The 20,593-nt window shown below is 39.1% G+C and overlaps 1 protein-coding gene across 8 annotated transcripts in view; it reads right to left on the reverse strand.

The window, feature by feature from the left end:
- The window catches only part of CDH12 (cadherin 12), a 391,065-nt gene that overhangs the window by 114,758 nt on the left and 255,714 nt on the right, over positions 1-20,593 (reverse strand). For all 8 annotated transcript variants that reach the window (XR_003927396.1, XM_030042002.1, XM_030042001.1 and 5 more), the window contains one exon: positions 15,657-15,951. Coding sequence is in view for 7 of the 8 variants with exons in the window: in XM_030042002.1 (XP_029897862.1) it covers positions 15,657-15,951 (295 nt within the window). In the remaining variant the exon portion in view is untranslated. The remainder of the gene's footprint in view (positions 1-15,656; positions 15,952-20,593) is intronic.

Genomic DNA, 20,593 nt, shown 5'->3' on the forward strand with positions numbered 1-20,593 from the left:
TATTGATTTTGCCCAAAGATCAAGACTGGTAAGATCTGCCAGACAAAATTCTATCCTAATCCCAAAGAAAAGAAAAGAAAAGAAAAGAAAAGAAAGATGTGGGCTATAAATTCATTATCAGACAGCTGGGCCTTCATTTTAATCACTAAAATGAACTGGAGTCTTTTCACAGCTGGAAGTGGAATCACACCACTAGAATTCTACCTATAGTTGTTCAAACTATTCCATCTTCAATCCCGTTTCAAAATTAAAATGAAACAAAATACTGGAACACATTATATTGCTGGCTTTCTATAACTTGATTATTTCCTGACTAGTTGCTCAGGACAAAGCTACAGGACTACAGGAAACAAGTATGCAATTCTTCCTGCAAAACGTCAATAAGATAATAATAACAACAACAACTAATAAATAAATAAATATGATCATCATAAAACCCCAGACCCTAAATGCCACTTCTTTTGACACACATACACATAATTAAGAGTAGGAGGAGATTTTCCAACTATCACAGCCCATCAGACTTTCAGTACTCCATCAGCTGGAGGCTGGATACAGATCACTATTTACTGGACGACAATGAGGCACTTTTCAGCCATTGTAATTTAGGTCTGAGAACCAGACAGTGAACAACTACACAGCTATGAAGGTTTGTTAAAAAAGCTATTAAGTGGATTTTAATAATCCACGCACAGTCCTTCCCACATAGATAAAGACAGACAGCATGGTTATCGTCTTAACTCATTAAACTAATCATGCTTAGAATTTTTAATGAGCATTGAACTCTTATCCTGTTATTCACCTATGAGCTGCTTCCTAGCTTTCTATTTCATGCTTTTTCTGTTCTTCACTTTAATTTTTTTCCTGACTGCTTCACAAACATATTAAAAAAGACATACTATTTTTTAAGGTGAATTTCCCTCAGTTCCCTTGCGCACACACTCTCATATGTGGTTTTTCAGTTCTGGTAACATATCTGCATTAAGAAACAAGCTCTGCAATGAATATTCCTTCTCAGTTTTCACCATCTTCAAGACTACACCCATAAAACAGAGAAGTAACATTACAAGGTGCTTTTATACACGATGACTACAGGGCAGAGATACTGAGGGCATGAATCATAAAAAGTGCTGCTGCAAAACGCAATAAACCCAGATGCAGATTTTTTCTACCTGGTGTTATTTAGATGCCTAACAATAAGATCCATACAAGTGAGCTTATTAGTGAAAAGGTGCTGTAGCCTGTAAGAAACACCAATGAGAAAAGTTGTATCCTAGATACCTTCTTTCTCAGCAATTCTTTACTGGGGAAAAAACATTTTGAACCCTTTTCTCTATTAACAGCTTAAACCAACTTTATTCTGACAAAATGCAGAAGCAGACGATGTTCCCTCCTGAATGCCCAGTGGATGCATGAGATACATATTATTTTAAGTCACTCTTCTGTTATATGGTGGTTGAATGCTTATTTCCTACCTCTGAAGTGAATGCTCAGACCATCACTCTCTTGAAAAAGGAGGAAGCTGATCTGTTTTATATAGGATCATTAAATATTCATCAGGCCAAAAAAAGGGATAAGGGAGAAAACCTAAGAAGGGCTCTCTGGCCTCTGGTGATTAAAACACCAGGAGGGGGTATTCAAAAAAGGAAAGGATTAAAGCTGCATCTGAAGCATCTTGTGTGAGTTTTCTACCTACTTCACTGCAAAATCAGAAACATGTAACCTCTCCTCCAGCCACATTTTGCATGGGATGTAACTCTGAACTCTGAAAATGTCACTGACTGGCTTCCAAAAAAGAATTAAGTATATCTACTTTATGATTTCTGACAGTGCTTAGGCATTAATTGGCATCTAGCTGCTCAGCAGTGTAAAGTTCAGATGGTTCTGTGTGCGAGCAGATTGGGGACAGGCTTAGGTGACATTTTAGGCACCAATGGAACAATTTTATAGAAATTTACTTTTTTCCAGGTTCAGGCAGATACTAAGATACTTCATTTGGAATGAGACAAATAAATCCATGTGGACACCTAACCCTGCATGGCATACCCCAAATCACCTACTGTAGTAGTGCTGCATTTGATCTTTGTCTGATCTGGTTGGGCTCTGGAGACATTGCTCCAACTACCTGGCCAAATTTCCAGAACATTTTGGTTCACATTTGTAATGTATGTCAGCAAAATGTAGGTGCCTATGCATTAGGGATGCTCAGCATTGCTTGAGGAACTTGGTGGTACAGCTCAAGCTATTAAAAGCTATTTGGGAGTCTAAAGACTGACTAAGGTTTTCAAAACCATTTACGTGCCCTGCATTTAGTGATATCGAGAAAAAAACCCGCGCACAACGCTTATAAAACTTTTTCAGTGCCAGGTTACCTTTACAAATCTGGCCTGAGAATGTGCTGATGAAAAACATTCACTAACGAGACCTTATTACAAGTCTAAAAGCTCGCTGTTGGTAAGAGCGGTACTGACATGATGCACACCGTGTCCACAAGTAAGTCAACACTCGAATTATAAAACATATTTGCAGTGTGCACAGGGAGGCTCATGTGGGCTTTAACGTAGGCAGTCTGGGTAACGGCAGCACTGGAAATGAACCATTAGGACATCCCTGCAAGGTAGCTGGTGAGTTAGTATCCCGAAGTCCCTTGTACTACACTGCCATAAAACCTATCCTGTCGTCACTGTTACTGTCCCCTTGTGCTACCCAAAGTAAATTGATAAAGGTGGCTAAAATATAAAGCATCCAGATTGCAGTATAGGTATTACTGAACTGCCACAACTTCAGCTCTACAGTAAATCAGTAGGATATGCTGGTGCAGTTCTTATCCCGTATCTTTCCTTTAAATCAGCAGTTCAGAGATCTCTTATTGCTGTGCAGTGGCCCAAAGAAAGGATTCCTCCTTTACAACTTGCCAGTTCAATTACCAGCTTCATACGGACTTTGGAATTTAAGGGGCTGATGCCTTGCTGCCATCTTTTGATTCGGGCAGGCAGTCTGACATCGTGGCACCTTTCAGGTCATTTATGAAAGATTTTCTTCAGAAGGAAAGGCTAGAATTTGGTTTTGTTTATTTGTTACAAAGAAAAGCTGATGTAGGGACTGATTATCCAACATTTTATGTTGGAGCGATTCCTAGTACACCAGTGTTTGAATCTGGGTTGTGGAAAATAGAAGCAGCAATTTACATATGTTCAGCCACTGCCTCCCCCTCCACAAATGTTAACAGTTCCCCTCCTTATTCCCCCACCAGTATTGCAAATAAAACTATCAAACATAGCTCTTTAATATATGATAGTAAAGCAATTTTTTCTACTCAACCAGGGGAAGATTCTTCCCCCCCCCCCCCCGCTGTATTAGCAACTGGATGATCTTTTGAAGGCACACAGGATCATCCACTGTTTGAACAGCAAGGCACTATGTCTCACTGGATTATGCTCAGTGATTAATATTGGTTTAGGTTTTAAAATCGGTGAACAGAGGATTCATTCAGAATCACATGCAAGAGCCATGAAAGAATCCCAGGACTATCAAACATCTGCTGAAAACTGTCTGACAGGGTTTGGTTTGTGTTCAGGCATGAGGTGATATGGAGTGAAAGCAGCAAGAAAAAGTGGATGAATTTGGAGCTACTGAACCAGAGAAGTAGCAAGTGGGGCTGATAATTTGAGCATCTGTGTCTGTATCATCTCTTGCAAGACCATAAATTTCAGGCTTGAGCACTTGAACCTGCCCTTCAGGCATCTTTCTCATCTGAATTCTCTCAAGACTGTTGAAAATATTGATTACCATTGCCCTATCACTAAAAGCACAGCAGAAATAAAGGGGGCTCAGAGGCAAGCAGTGAAAGTGATTGAGACGTGAAAAGTTTTCCACGTAGAACTTTAAAGATTTCATCTGTTTAATTCAGAAATGAGACAAAGAGTGGCATGATAGAGATGTATACAGTAGTTAGGACTATATCAAAGCTAAATCATCTGTTCCTATTCATCTTTTATCTTCCAGACCTAAAGCCAAAAATGTTAAAAATAGGAAAAGGAAATGCTTTGTGGAATGACATGACCAATTTAGGGAATGCACAGTCACTAGACCTAACAAAATGGGGATTAGAAAAGTATTTGACATGCATGTGAACCCAAACAACAACCCTTTTTAACAGTTAGAAAATAAATAAGTAAATTGTGCTTGGATAAAACCTACTCCCAAATTGACTACTGTCATGGTTTAAGCCCAGCCAGTAACAAAGCACCACGAAGCTGCACGCTCACTCCTCCCCCTCGCCATGGTGGGATGAGGAGAAAATATAAAGGCAGGCTCATGGGTCAAGACAAGGGCAGGGAGGGATCACTCACCACTTCTGGTCACGGGCAAAAGACAAGCTCAACTTGGGGAATAAACAAAATCAATTTAATTTACTACGAATCAAATCAAAACAAGGATATTAGGAAGTAAAACCAAACCTTAGAACCCCTTCCCCCCACCCCTCCCTCCTTCCCGCCTCAACTCCACTCCTGGTTCTCTCCACCTCCTCCCCCCGGCAGGGCAGGGGACGGGGAATGGGAGTTGGGGTCAGTTCCTCACACGTTGTCTCTGCCGCTCCTTCCTCCTCAGGGGGAGGACTCCTCACCCGTCCCCTGCTCCACTGTGGGGTCCCTCCCACAAGAGACAGTCCTCCATGAACTTCTCCAACATAAGTCCTTCCCACAGGCTGCAGTCCTTCACAAACTGCTCCAGCGTGGGTCCCTCCCACAGGCTGCAGTCCTCCAGGCACAGACTGCTCCAGCGTGGGTTCCCCACGGGGTCACAAGTCCTGCCAGAAAACCTGCTCCAGCGTGGGCTCCTCTCTCCATGGGGCCGCAGGTCCTGCCAGGAGCCTGCTCCAGCTGCAGGGGGACAGCCTGCCGCCTCACCGCGGGCTGCAGGGGCATCCCCCTCCCCCATCACTGACCTCGGTATCTGCAGAGGAGTTTCTCTCACATTCCAATCCTGCTACTCACCACAGGTTTCCCCTCTTAAATCTGTTCTCCCACAGGTGCTACCACTGTTGCTGACGGGCTCGGCCTGGGCCAGAGGCAGGTCCAGCTGGAGCCAGGGAAGCTTCCAGAAGCTTCTCACAGGAGCCGGCCCCGCAGCCCCTCCCCCGCTACCAAAACCCCGCCACACAAACCCAAACCAGCTATGACATGATAATCTGCTTAAACGTGTGTTTAACTTTCTCCTAGCCTCTACTTCTGGCCTTTTACAGAGACTGGAGGATAGATAGGCTTCTAAGGTGATGTTCCTACAATATGGGAGTGCTAGCTATGTAATTATCTTATGTTTCAGATAAGTTAGAATACTCCTTTAGATCACAACAAATGTTAAAATAGATGCTTGCTGTACTACAGCAATAAACGCAGATGGAAGATGAAGGATATGATTGAGGAGATACTCTCCAGCTGTAGATTTCCTGACCTGGTTATTATTGGATTGGCTGTTGGGTTTCATATTATCCTTTACCAGTTAGAATCTCTATCCCCCAAACATCATGCCAACCTCAGTGGAATGATTAGCAGTCAACAAACTATTTCCGGTGAAAATCATCAGTTGTGAACAATTGTGTACCAAGATGCAAATGGTTAGTTGAAATTACACCCCTGAGAGTATCTGCAAAAGTATTCTCCGTCAATGACTGGTGCGGATTGGTGTGTCAGGCAGTCCTTGCTGGAGGGCCCCTTGCCTGCTGCGTGCTGTTTCCCTGCTCCCTCAAGACTGCTCCACAGGAATACTCATACCTTGAGTGTCATGTATTTATGCATTAATATGCTTTAAGCTTCTTATGAAAATAAAAGGATGGTCCTGAGGTTTGTTAACAGAAACAATAGCAGTCTCTTTAGCAGTGCCAATCTGAATCAAGTCCAAGGCAGTATTAAAGGTGTCGCATTTCTCTCCAGTAGCTCCTGAAATGAAATCCGAACAGTCTGTAAAGCTTTTCCTCTTCCTCTGCTGTCATTCTTTACTTTCACACCTGCCTGAAATCAGCACCCACTCGATTTCCAGTCTTTGCCTCTCTAACCTTCAAATGATTTCACTTTTACTGCTGACTTCTGCACAAAAGGTCCCCGGACATAACTGGCAAGTAAGGATGTCTGGACAGTGGAATTTTGATTTACTGGGATATTTTGGATAGTTTTGGCCTTTCACTTCATCCTGCTTCACTCCAGAAAAAAATTATTTGCACAGTCCAGAAAACAATATTGGCACTACTGAGTTTTTGGCAAAGAGGACAGCTTGTTTCATTTCCATTGGTCTTCTTCCTACTTAGTTATGACCTGTTTAGCTTGCAGGCTGACTATCTTGTCTGGGAAGCATGGCAACCTGCCTTGTCATCAACTGCATGGCAGAGAAATCAGGGAACAGACAAACCCGCCAGGTTCCCAGCTCCCGAGAAGGCTGCCTGGCCTACGGGTTCCCAGTCAGCCAGTGCTTGGCTTGTCAGGTTGACATAAAGAATGCTCCTCTACTAATTTGGGAACCACCTGTTTAATTTGCCAGTCACTAGCTAACCTGGGGGATGACTCACCAGGTAGCCATCTGGTTTTTCATAAAAAGTTTTGACAGAATTACATGTTTGCATCTTTCAGTTCTACAGAAACTTAGCAAAAATGGCTCTTGTGGAAAAGTTTCAACCAGCTCTGTCAGGACCCTTGTTGATCAAAGGCTGGAGGGACGTCAGGCTCATGTTCCCATAAGATCTTTAATGGTTCCTTAGTTAGGAAAAACCTACGGTGTGGGGGATAGACATCGGGCTGGATTGCCCATCTATGCTGTTCCTTACTACAAATATGGAGAAACGTTAAGTATCTAGGATTCATTAAATCCAAGGTCGACAGACAGCTACACCTACTAATTGGCTGACATGCCATGCCATTTAAAGATTCTCTAGTATGTGCTGTTCCTCATTCTGCAGATATTTTTAGACCTCTGTTTTATGTAGATTTTCTCTTCCTAAGGTATTATTTTTATCTCCAGTTTCTTTGCTGTAGACTTTAAGCCTTATGGGATTCTCTAAACAGAGAATAATTTGTCCTTAACAGAATATTTGTGATCAGTGATTTTTTTTCTCGTAGCTCTTGTTAAGCCAGATTCTCACGAACACTTTTCTTATCACTCCAGGCCTTCCTAGGATTACATCTAATTTGCCACATGGAGTTATTTCTGCACACAGAATTAAAGCCCTTAATCATATTTGGTTTAGTGACTCCCATTTGCTTAGCAATCTTGAGACTATTTTGCCTTCTGTTTTGTCCTCCTCTAGGGCTGATGATGACTTGATTGATTCACACAATCCATCAGTGACTGATTTCTTAGACCAGTTACCTTAGTACAGAATATCACTCATGTCTGCTTTTCTTATTTTTGTTTACTGCGGAGTTATACACAAAAATGGGGGAGAAGAACACTAGATATGCACACACTGTCCATGCAAAATATCCATAAAAACCCATTTAAATTTTGGCTCGTTCTCATTACCTGCAGTATCTTTATGAGAAGATGGCTAGGACATGATCACTTGTCATAAATGAAGAGCTGCTTTGTGCCAGTGAAACCTTGCACTTGTTTCTTCTGTGAAAAATTATAAATAGAACTGAGCTAATAAGAAAAAAAATAGCTTAGTGGCTGGAAAGCAACTTTAAAGAAAAATGATGTTCATAGCCATGCAGGCAGTAGCTTGAAAAGCAGCTTTTATAAAACATATTTAATGTTTACAGTCACTCAGTGGCTGAGAACAGTAATACTTTTAAAATATGTTTAATGTTTAAAACCACTTGGTGGCCAAAAGAACAGCTCTTGCTGAAAAGATATTTAATGTTCAGAGTCATTTTGTGGTAAGGAAAAAGCAGCTTCTTGTTAATTTTTAACATTTACAGCTGATCAGTGGCTACTAAAACAACTATCAATACAACATGTTTTATGTTTAGAGATGTTACGTGCCTGTATAAAAACAATTCCTACATGTCTCAATACTACGCTAAAACATGCCAATACCTTTCCCTCAGTAATAGTACCATTGACAAAAAAATAACACATAATCCCAACAACTCTAATGCAATATATCTTGAACCTAAAGATGATTATGCAAACCACAAGACTGTACCAATAATTACAAAGCTTCTCCTTATATACTAAAAGAACTAATACTCAGCTCCATTAAAACGACCAACATACACATTCAGAGCAAAACCAAATAGCTTAATTTTAATAATGAAAGTATTGGTTGGTTAACCTAACAGAGGGGTCTGCATCAAAAGACTTGGGTGTGATGAAATATAAAATGTTATTTGATTTACACTACTGAGCTGGAGTAACGTCAGCGTGTGGATAGGAACACAATGGCTTTATCTGCTGTGACATGAGTTTTTAACTTTGCCCACTTCCAGTTAAACACAATAAAGTAGGCCTGGATATATATGAAGCAAGACTCAAATGCTTTGCATGGATTTGGCACTAATACTGACATTTGGGGACTGTGAAACCAGCTAGCAGAAAACATTTATCCAGCGTCTCACCTTTTTAACAGCAAAAGCTTCTCAGACATTTTGCTGTGTACATGTTTGTAGGGTCCTGTCTGTCACAGCTTTCATTTTACATAGATTCTCCCAGCTAACGGTATTTGCCAAATCTCCTTGTTTTGCTGACAATTTCCAACAGACAGGGTGTATGAAAAGAAATTCACAGTGAGTATGACAACAGCCACAATCCTTTAACCAAGCAAGCCTTGATTCTCTGCATTGTTTTCTTCCTCCCTTTTGATCTAAAAGGGTTTTGTCTGTAAGGCTTTTCACAGTAGTTGAAGCTGCCCAGGTTGCCTAGTGATCTATCATAATGTCAAGAAACACTTTTGTTTCAAAAGCTTTTACTGCCTACTTGTAATTTCCTCTCAACAACTCAGTGTTGTTTTTTTTATTTTTGTTTCGGTTTGTATTTTTGTGCAATGCCCCTTATACATGGGAAAAAACTCTTTGACAAAAGGCTAAGCGGCCATAACCTGCCTTTCCTTCTGCTCGTTCCTTAAAACTCACCTTTTCTACAGTGGCTATAAAACAGTCTGATGTTCAGTGCAGTAGCTGTTTCTTTTCACAATTAAAAAAATGAATCAAAAAGACAAGATCTGTAATTAAGAAAGCAGTTCTAAATGAGAAACCGCTGAAACATCAGCTGTGATGGATAAACTGCCATCTGACATAGCCCCAGGACAGAGAACTGAAAGACAGTGATGGGACATGAATTTTTCGGAACAGGTACAACCTAGGGCACCAGATCTGACCCAGTCAATGGACAAATTTGTATGCTCTGTAATAAAGTACCAAACTAGAGGACGTGTGGATATGACCCTGTAAGGGGGGAGTCAGTACAGTTTTGTGAAAGGAAGCCACTCTGTTAAAAACTACTGGGTGAATCAGTGAATATATAGCTCTAGATTACTTCCCCAAAGGCTCTTGGGGAAAAACTAAAAAAAAAAAAAAAAGATAGATTAATAGAGAACAGCCTTTTTTAAGATAATATCCAAATAAAAATAGAAATGAAATGGTAGGAATAAATTGCCAGTCTTTATGTGAGAGGGGGCGTTGCCCCTGGCATCTCACTTGGATCTGAACTCATAGGTTGCCAGTAAAAGAGAATATATAAGCAGGTGACAGCTTGACGAAATGAAAGCTTGACTGCAAAGTGTTACAGGGAAATCTTAACGTAACAAGTAATTGGGGATAGGGGATTTCACACTGAGAAATACAAAGTAAGAGGCATGGGAAAAAAATACCTTATCATTACTTTCACAGAAGTGGGTTGTAGCTCGGTTACCTATTAACTCTTGATCTTGGGATCACTGTGGAAAATCCTCCAAAGTTTTCATGTCAATGATCAACAGTGGACAAAAAAGGGAAAATGATTGATGGGAATATTAGACAAGGAAAAGAGAACAAATAAGAGAATAACCAAGAGTATTTGAGATATTTGTATCTTGAGTATGACATCCAATTCCCATCATTGCCTCTAAGGACTCAATAACACCAGAAAAAACCCTGGAGACCAGGGTGGAGCTGGAGGGGCTGCAGGCAGGGACTGACAGATTATACTGCCAGTTATCTCTCCATGAGTGTGTGTAATACCATTCAAAAATCTCTCTGGCCTCTACAGATTCCCAAAGTAATATCTTCTGCAGCAGCCTGGGTACGCTTCTGGAAGTCCTTAAAAATATATCGCCAGAATCTAGGAATCTGTATCAAGGGAAGGATCGTTCAGTATTTGCTCCAATACCTTATAGTCCTTCCTTCCCCAGCCTCTGCTCAGTGTAAGCTTCAGGCTAAACTCAGGCACACGGTACTAAGCCATGCCCAAACCGGAGTGCAGGTTCCTACCCACCAGGTCATCGGGTTAGTTTTCTACACATTGTAATTCTTTCACAGGAAACTACATAGATGGATATATTAAACATATGTTCCATTTGTGAATGTATATATACAAGTCTTTGTCAATGTTTAAATATAAGCCAATGCTTAAATATAAGCCAATTAAGTATTCACTTCAGAAGGAAAACTGCCAGAAAATTTATAGAGACTATTTTTAGGCTCTTAGTACCATAGGAAGCAAATCCATAACACTCTTCAAGTAGCTGCCTTGCACCACGGAGAATACCCAGTAAAAATAACCCAGTAAAAATAACCTGATACCAACTTTCTAGTATTATCGACTATTTTAGTGTTACAACGTAGTGTTACAATTGAAGCAGTTTCAAATAGAATATTCAAGCCTAATCAGTAATACAGCTATTTAATGTGAACATATTCCATTACTCATTAATTAATAACCAAAAAGTCAGAATAATTGCCACGGTGATCTGGAGTTTGTAGAGCCCCCCCTAAGCAATAAAGAGATAAGCTAGTGGAAAGGTATGAAATGAAATTGCCTAGCAAAGAATATATGGAATCTATACGTTATGGAATTGATGGGTTTAGTACAGCCCTAGCTGGTCTGTGTATAAGCATAGAGGAATAATGGATAGACCTTAGAAAACAATTAGGACACTGTGATAGCAGAAGTTATAAATTTGTCATCTGTAATACATATGATCAATTAAAATCAGCATAGTCATTGAAGGTAATGCATGAGAAATGCAGATGCATTTCTGTGCACATTTTTATGTATAAATATATAAAAATATATAATAAGATCTTTCCCTGAATGTGTGTTTAACGCTGGTATGCCCCGACTCTCAGTCATCTGGACTGATAGCTTTAATAAGGGGATAACCTTGGTTTAAACTCACCATGTATTTGCATGCTTATATGAGCTATATTGCAACAGAAGCTGGCACAGCTGCCAGAAGCAACAGCAGTTGATTAAACTATACTTAAGGACAACATATTTTGCTAATACTAACTTGAAAATGGGGAAATTACAGCCCCCTTTTCAGTCCTCATACATACACTTCCATTTCTGGTTTCTTCCATATTTTAGAACTCTTATTAAATCAAGACGATATTTTCAAATAAAGATATTGATAAGACCAATCCAAGATCAGAAAAAATACATTAGGAGTCCAGCCCTTAAGCTTTTATAAGTCTCTTATTAGGCATAGGATAACAGCATAGCAATCTCTGTTCTTAAAATACTAGTTCTGCGTTGTAATCTGACTCCATCTGCTGAGTTTCTCTGCAGGGAATTTCACATTATTGTCCTTCCCAAAATAAATTCTTCACCATAAAGTATTCTGCACCCCATTTATTATGTGAGCAATACACTGTCAACTTTGGAGGTACCAATATCCTTCTGCAACAACACAGAAACTATGCACACTTAGAAAGTATCAGAAATAATGGAAGTCATAGATGGGTACAGTAGCCTGCATGTTACACCAGCTGGTAACCAAAGGGCTTTTCAAGAGAAGATCTTTTTTGTTTATATCTGTGATTGACTGTCCTTTCCATCACACAGGAGCAGATTACAGTGCATGTATGGAAGGAGTGAGGCTAGCTGGCATAAAACAGGTAGGCGTCCTGTGTGGGCTCGAATTATAGTTTTAAAACACAGTAAACATGCTGCTAACATTTTCTTTCTTAGTAAAAAGCATATGAAGGAATTTGGCTCCCAGTAAGGAATGCACCACTAAGTAAAAATGGAAATCCTAAAATTATCTCTTCTTCAGAAAAAGCTAAAAGATATGCATTACCATAATCTTTTTTAAGGAGTGGTATTGATTAGAGGGAAAAACAAACAAACCCCAGTGTACAGAAACTGTAGAAGAAACTTCAATATAGCCTCAAACCAAATTTGAAGGGAAAAAATAAATTTCCACCTAAAACATGCATGGAAAATAACACAACAAAGTTCTTAGAAAATCTACCAGGAAAAACTTGGATAAGACAGATATGTCTAAATCATATCTACGTGCAGAAAACCAGATATTGAGGATCCTATGAACTTCCATCTTTCTGTACCTTTTTGAGTAAAAAATCACCAAGGTCCAGGGTAAAGTTGACGCACAATTTTATTATAACTCTGTGACTGGAACTCTGAATCCGGGGATGAATGCTACGGCATTTTTTCAGCCACCAAAGCTTCAGCAACAGCAATTAGTACGAGGGCCAGAGCTGTTACAAAAATGAGAACAGTGCAGCCATGAAAATTTCTAAAATGTGTGTAATGGGTCTAAAGGACGCTTTTCTTCCCAAGACTTCCCAGCCCCATGCAATCCTCTCTTACGGCTGTAGACTGTGGGGCCTCAAGGGTGTTTTATACAATTCACTTTATTTCACTGTCCAAATGGAATATGTACTGCGTGTTTACATTGGGAGTTAAGTCTTGAGGATTTTATTAGCTACTTCTCTGCCCCTCTGTTCCCCTTTCAACATGAACTCTGGCATCCATATTTTGCTCCTTATTACCAATAACCTTAGGCTAAACTACCAAACTGAGTAAACCTTTGCATGAGAGTGTCATGCAACAACAAGAGACAGCAAGTCACTAGTCACAAAAGCTTGTCAGGCTCATAGAAATGACTGGTAAGGGGGGAAAAAAGGGATGTTGTAGTGCATTTCCAACAATGGAAACAGCGTGCATGAGTGCAGTTCATAATAAATATTGTTGCAAAAATATATTAAGTGAAGTTTAGGACATTTGGGAATTGAAAACTGGCAACTAGAAAATGGAAACGTAAAAAAATAGATGAGAGGAAGAGTTTATCAGGGTTTTTGCCTAAGCCAAGACAACCATATGCTGCACCAGCTAAAAAATCAAAGTGATTTTCAATGTCAGCCTCAGGCAGTGGTAGGTCTAGGCATCTCTGTAGGTGCAACTAAATGGTACTGATGATAGGGAGCAGTAGTTTTAGATCCTCTGAGAAATCTGTGCTCACATAAGGTAGCAAAAGCATAGATAAGAGAGAGCAAGAGAGTGGAGAGACCTACATCGGAGAAGGCACAATCTCCTGGCACATCACAGGCGACAGAAGGCATTTCTGGATATTTTTGCTGCAAGACAACCCATCAGCAAAAATTATCTGCTTTAGTAACCACTAATTGCAGTTTAGGCCTCCATTTAGGGCACTATTTCCTTGCCTTGACTTTTCTGATCAATTTTCATCCATCTTTTATTTTTCTTATAGAGGAAAATAAAAACTGTTATGAATAAATCTTCCAGAGGTAGTGAATGTGACTGAATAAAGTGAAGATCAAAAGGATGCATTTTTACCACGGGTATCTAATGCTGTTTTTCCAAAGGAGAATAAATTGAAAAGCATTTCTTTTAAAACACTGTATGCATGACACAGCATATTCAGTTGCATCTCATTTAGTCATGCAACTCCCAGTCAATGTAAAAGCCACAACGCATGGCACACCTTGAAGAGAGTTTCCCATAAAATAAAACCACTGTTAGCATTTTGTCTGCTACTGCACACACATATTTAAGAAAATAAGAAAGGAAGATGAAGGGAGAGCAACAGAGTCAGAGAATGAATGCACTGCATTCCACTGTGTAAATAGCATTATTCACTATTATTTTGCTCACTTCTCTCTTATCAAGTCTTTAAAAAAATGTAACAACTAACCATATATTCACTGGTAAGAAAATTTCATTCTGAACTTGCCACAGAAATAGACTTCAAAATATTAAAAAATGTTTTCCATCTATAAATAATATAACTGTAAGTAATATTACTGGGCATCTCTATAGGGGCAACAACAATAGTGCACCTATACAGTGAATCTATGGATGCACCTCTAGGGGTGACTATCATGAACTTGTCCCTACACTTGCATGAGATTAATGTGATCATCTCTACATGTCTATTCATATCATATTTTATCACATTCTACCACTCTTTATCACAAAATTTAAACTACTTCCTCATTAATTCCATATAGCAACTTGTGTAGGTAGCTAGTTGCCTCCCGGATAGTCTTTCAAAACATCACCATCTGAGCTGCATAGCTGAAGGGGCAACAGGATCCCTCTGCACATTTCACAGTCAGAAAACTTCCAAAACGTTAGCAACTACAGGGAGTATTAAACGACTAGTACTGGCTTGTGAAGCACTGGGAAAAGACAGCTTAGGAGAGAAAATGGCAATAAGCTGAAACTAGCACTGGGAAGTTAAAGGCCTCCCAGCCCAGAATGAATTAATTTCTGGTGCCCGCAGGGAAGGCCGAAGTGCCATCTGGCAGCAGGACACAAGCAGTGTGCTTGTGTTGCAAACACACTGCTCAGGACCACTGCAGAATCAGCCGTCAGGCAGAGACCCGAAGGGCCCATTTAGTCTATTCCCCTGCTCCAAAGCAGGATCAATGCTCTTTACGTCTTCCCCGGCAAATGCCTATCATTTTGTGAAAGTCTTTCGAACAAAAACCTATTCCAGTGCTTCAGTATCCTTACTACAGTCCACCTTTCTTTGGAGAGAAAATGAGTCTCTCCCCTGTACACTAGCTTCTTGAAAACTTACCATGTTTCCAGTCAGTCTCATCTTTTTTTGGCTTAAAAATCCAATACATTCGGTATTTTCTTGGGCATTAGGTTTTTGAGACCTTAAGCTAGTCTTGCTGAGCCTCTCTGACTCCCATTCTTGCATTGTGGAGAGCCAGGTGAGGGCAATCGTTGCTTTCAGCACCCACAGTGTGGCAGGACTTGGATAAAGAATCATCCCCTAATTCATAATTAGTAGCTCATGCAAGTGCTGTAGGAGTTTAACAGCCACAAAGACATGAACAGTAAGTGGCAAGATGCTGTTGTACCATCTAATTCTGTACAGCAAAAAGTCAACATAAACTAGGAAGAAAGGGGAACACACTTCATCATGTGAAATAACAGGTTTGGGGATGCACAGAACCCCTGGACCTTAGCAGACCTGCCTTGAATATATTTTTTTTCCTTCTCCTGTCTTCAGAGACTTACAGCCACAGGCACTCATTTTGCAGGAGAGTGAGTTTCTAAATAAGCAAATAAAGCTAAAACAAAACTGTAATCTGTATATTTCTAAGCACAGAGAGAGACATTGCTAAGAATAAGGTTTAGAAGTTATATTTTCATTTCAGCCTTCTCTTTCTTTCCTCAGCAGGAAATGCACATTGAGACAATTAAGTAATATGCAATTAGTTATCAAGTGTTTAAAGCATCTTACTCACCCACTGGAGACATTTCTGGGACACTGGCAACATAAGGCCCATCCAGGAACTTTGGCTCATTATCGTTAATGTCCTGCACTTTGATGATGAACTCTGATTCAGGCTCTAGTGGTTTCTTTGTGTCAACATCCACAGCCTGAGCCCGGAGTGTGTAGAAAGGTTTTTCTTCTCGATCTAGGCTCCTTATGGCATGAATGTCTCCTGTGGTCTCATCAATGGTGAAAACCGTACCAGCACCATCTCCTGAAAGGGTGTATTTAACAGTGCCCACTCCCTTGTCCAAGTCAGAATGAAGCTTGAGAACAAAAAGAAAAAAAAAAAAAAAAGGAAAAGAACATTAATGGCTTTTTCTATGCTGGAAGGCAGTTATTATTTTTACTTTTTTTCTCTTATGTAATAAAAGGCATTAGAGGAACCAATTTCATAAGTCCTTAACTGCCTCTAAGCGCATGGAAAAAATGTAGGTAGTATGTTATCTAATATCTTCACTCCCGTCTAGTACCCAGCACAGAGAGCATTTCAAAATTCTACCTGCTTTCTCCCATGAATACTGTTCACTACTAAAACTGCAATGAAGCAGGGCTTCGGATTTGTTATAAACTGAAATTTAAGACCAAGGATGGAAAACCACCAATAACCATGTCAAACAAACATGAGATGACATGAGAGAGTGTCAAAAGCTTTCGGAGGCATTTGGCTTTCAGAGAAGTGGAAGGGAAGTATCTAATTTTCATTTCACACACAAGAGCTTGACCGAATCCTAAATTCAAACTCAAAGTCAAACCTGGTTTAAAAAAGACAATATACACCTCTTAATTACAGTAAGTGCTAAACGGACTAAAAATACTACCTTTTACACAAATATTTGATTGTTTGTTTCTGTCCTTTCCGAGATAGTCACATTGCTGACAGTGTGAAGTTGGGAGTTCTCTTGCTCATTGGAAGAATAGAGAACACAGAACTCAATCATTTCTGCCTTAACTCAATTATTTCTGCCTTAAATACCAATATACACATTTTCCAGGCTATTAGTGCATTAAATCTCTATTTCTAATTTGAAAAAATACTTGAATACAAGTTCTTGGACATTTTTGGCCATTTGATCAGTGTCTATACTACTATAATGTGGCCTTAAACACTATTTCAAATGCAGGAATTTTTGAAATTGAAATACAGGATGATGAACTTCTTTCTCAGATGTCTTTATCTGTTTCATGCTCATCCTTTAAATACATCTAAGTTTTGAATAGGTACTCAAGGTTACATCATTGATGCTGAAATACCTGGTAAAATATTCGCCCACTTGTCTCATCTAATGAGGACTAAAGAGATCTACTATAATGGACACAGGTTGGAATGGAGTTTTCAAGAGTGAATTCCCTTAAGCAGTATAGTAAAGCGATTACGGATATAGGCTTTATTTACATGATGTACTGCCCAAGGTGAAACACAATAGAGGAAACATGGGACATGAAAGGAGATTATGTAGAAAATGAATTACTGAGAAACTAAATGGTTTTGGTAATGGGGCAAGAAGCTAAGCTACAGAGAAAGAGGTAAAGGCAATTATTAACATTTATAGCTATTGCCTTGAAATTGAAAATAGGTCCTTGTGACTGTGGAAGAGGTCATGGTTTGTGGGACAGAGCGAACATGAACATAGTCTCTTCTTTGTCTACTTTTTCATCTCATCATTCCTGCTCAGTGAATATACTAGATTCTGATCTTTCATCTAGCTGCCCCCTGCATGCGATTTTAAATTATCTCTCCAGTCCAAAGTAAAGCATTTTGCTTCTGAGGTGTTAAATATTTCCTTGCTTGCAAAATGAAACGATAATGCAGCCTGAGATAATTAATGTCTATTTCTTCCTCATCATTTTAATTTAAGTGGCTCACAAGCTTCCTGCTGTTCCATTATACCTTGCTCAGTTAAAACTTAGTATTTTCCTTCCATTATCATATAGAGGCTTACAGACACACATGGAGTGAAAAAAACCCCCACAAAATGATGATGAGAAAGTTCGAAGAAAAAATGTTAGAACCTTATAGAGGGAACCACACTGTTTTCTTGCTTGTGTCGCTGTATTAAATAAAATTTATCTGGGCTTTATTGTGAAGTCTACCTTGTTCCATACTCCTGGAAGTAAGAATATCACAGAGCAAAAGAATGTGGTTTCGAAGCAGGGATTTGTAAACAGGGAAGCATGCCAAGAATGTTGTCTCTACTTCCATCTCCTGTCATCAGATTTGGCACTAAAGCTGAGATAGTTGAGTGTCTTTCTGATGGCCAGCTGAAGGGTTTATTTTCAACTAGTAACAAATCAGGCTGCACTGCATGTGTTACCCCAGCACTTGGATTATACTAGAGAGAAATAATTACAGTTGCTTCTGCTAGTTTCGGAAAAAGGTAAAAAGTATAGCATGAAAAAAGCAAAACAAGGGCTCCTAAGAGAAAGGAAGAGTGAAAAACAAAGACAAGAACAAGCATAGCTTTTTTCAAATGTATTGGAGCAAAAAAGCTTTATAAGTGGCAGCATTAGCAATTCTACAGTTATAGATGTGTTTACTGTGCTTCACAAATATCAATCAGCTAGCATAACCTAGTAATCATTCTGTTGATTTAAGCAGAGCTGTATCGCTTTGCATTAGCTGGGACCTGTCACATTGTATTTATTCATCAAATCATGCTTATCTGCCGATTTCTATATAGGCTTCTTAGATGCCATTGCTGGACAATGGGCAAATGCATGCTTATTTGTAACCCACATGGAGCTGTGCAATTTCTGGGGCAATTCAACATTACAAAGTGTCTAATCACTGTAGGGGAATAGCTGACTGATTTAATTTAAAATGAACTAAATTCTCCAACAATAAAAGGCATGCAATACTGAGATTCAGATGCAAGGACGGAGAGAGAGGAACTAGTATTGGTTGGACTTGCACAACACTAGAAAATAATCCTGACTTTCAATGCCTGAAATTTTCCAGAAAGCAGTTTAGGCTAAAGAATAAGTGCTTGCTAGTGTGTGTCTGATTTATATGTTACAAGCTGTATTGCACTGGAAGAAAAGACATTTATTTTTTGTGCTGAAAAACATACAGAAGATTTGTGAGAGACTAGTTCTTCTGACACTGTGTCCAGCAGTAGTTTTGGGTTTGTATTCCATTTCTTCTTCTTGCTTGTACTTATTTCCTAACTCTTGCTCTTCTGCTATTTGAGCAAAACTACAGGGCAAGGGAACAAGTGCTCAAATCTTACCTACCCTCCCCCGCAATGTGTTTACATTTCAGAATTACTTGAATTTACTGCAACAGGGTGGTACAAATGATTGTATTCATATGGATTTTTCTTCCTGTTACGTTTTCTCTGTAAATCCTGAATATTAAAAAAGCCACAAAGGTTTGCAAATTCGAGGGATTCATTTCTACTTTTGCTCAAATCTGTGCTGTTAGTCTCACTACCTAAGTAACAGAGAGTTTAGTGTCAGATCTTTGGGCAAATCTGCCACAAGTGTAAAATTAATGATTTTTTGCAGCAAACTCTGTTAGTGCAGAAAATCATGAATATTCTTCTGTGATGGCAGATAAAGACATATCATCCCATAATTCTTGGTAATATGTGCAAACAATAACACATATGGCAAAGGAAATGACTGATAAAAAAATCCAGTATGAATAATAAGATGGACATTATTGTGAAATACATTGCATAAATCTATGCAGAAACTATGACAGTGTTCTTGAATCATATCCAATACCAGATGCCAGACTGAGTCAGTCTATAACTCCATGTGATCTAGCAATCTGCTTCAGCCTATAACTAGCTGAAAGCCAGTTTGCTTAAGAGAGGATGAAAAATTTGGTAACAACTCACTACAAGCACACCTGGGAGAAATTATTTATTCAGTTCTTCAGGCAGTTATGTCCAATTCCTAACAAGCAGTATGATTATTTGTATTTTAGCAATAAATTAAGACCTTACTGCTTCAATAACTCAGTGTTATAAAGTCCATGTCACTTCAAGAATTCATACACCTGCACAAATGATTTGATATTACATATGAAACTACATGAAAGATCAAGAAATGCATTAGCTAACGTACTTCAAGAACTGCTGTATACTCCTACCTAAATTCAACATGGCAGTAGTATGGATCAGAAGTATTTGTTCCTTGGTGCTTACTTGCTCGTCAGTATCCTGTGCATCTGATGCTCAACTGTTCATCTTCTCTTTTATTAAACACTTCAATGACTTGCATTAGTAAACTTACAATTACTTGGAAAGTCAAATTTGTAAATTCACAGACATAGGTAAAGAAATCAGAAGCAAAAGAAACATAACAAAATAGTCTAGCCTTAAAATGAAGTAATCACAGAGGATGCAAGAACAAGGGCTACGACATTCACTAGGATTGCTGTGATCTTAGTTTCATACAATACAGACATTGAAAAGTTGTTTTATGAATTGACTGGTTCCCCTTCTGAATCTCTCATCCATATACAATGAAAAAAAAAGGTAGAGAAAGAAAAGAGGAGGAAGTAAAAAAGTTTTAAATGTCAAGGAATGTTTAACATGCCTAAATTGATATATTCACCCTGTGGTATGCTCTGAGATTCTAGGTCTTATTCCATTGCCAATTTCACAGGCTGAAAAAAAATTCACTGTTCAACTTATTTATTGCTAGTAGTTCAATTTAAATGCTATATTGCAGTGCATATTTGGACTGAAAACATTGCTAAATGTTCCAAGATATTAACCCTTCCTTGCATGCAGAACGGTACTAGTTATCCATCCCACATCTGTATTTTTACATAATTTTTCATTATGCAATATATTTTAGAACCTTATTCCATTATTTCCTCTGCCTGTATCTACTTCCAAGTACCTCCATTTGCTCTGTAGCTACCAGTTCCTTCCCCTGCCCTTTCTTGGGTAA

This window comes from Aquila chrysaetos, chromosome 18 (genome assembly GCF_900496995.4).
Source record: "Aquila chrysaetos chrysaetos chromosome 18, bAquChr1.4, whole genome shotgun sequence".
NCBI classification, from domain to species: Eukaryota; Metazoa; Chordata; class Aves; order Accipitriformes; family Accipitridae; genus Aquila; species Aquila chrysaetos.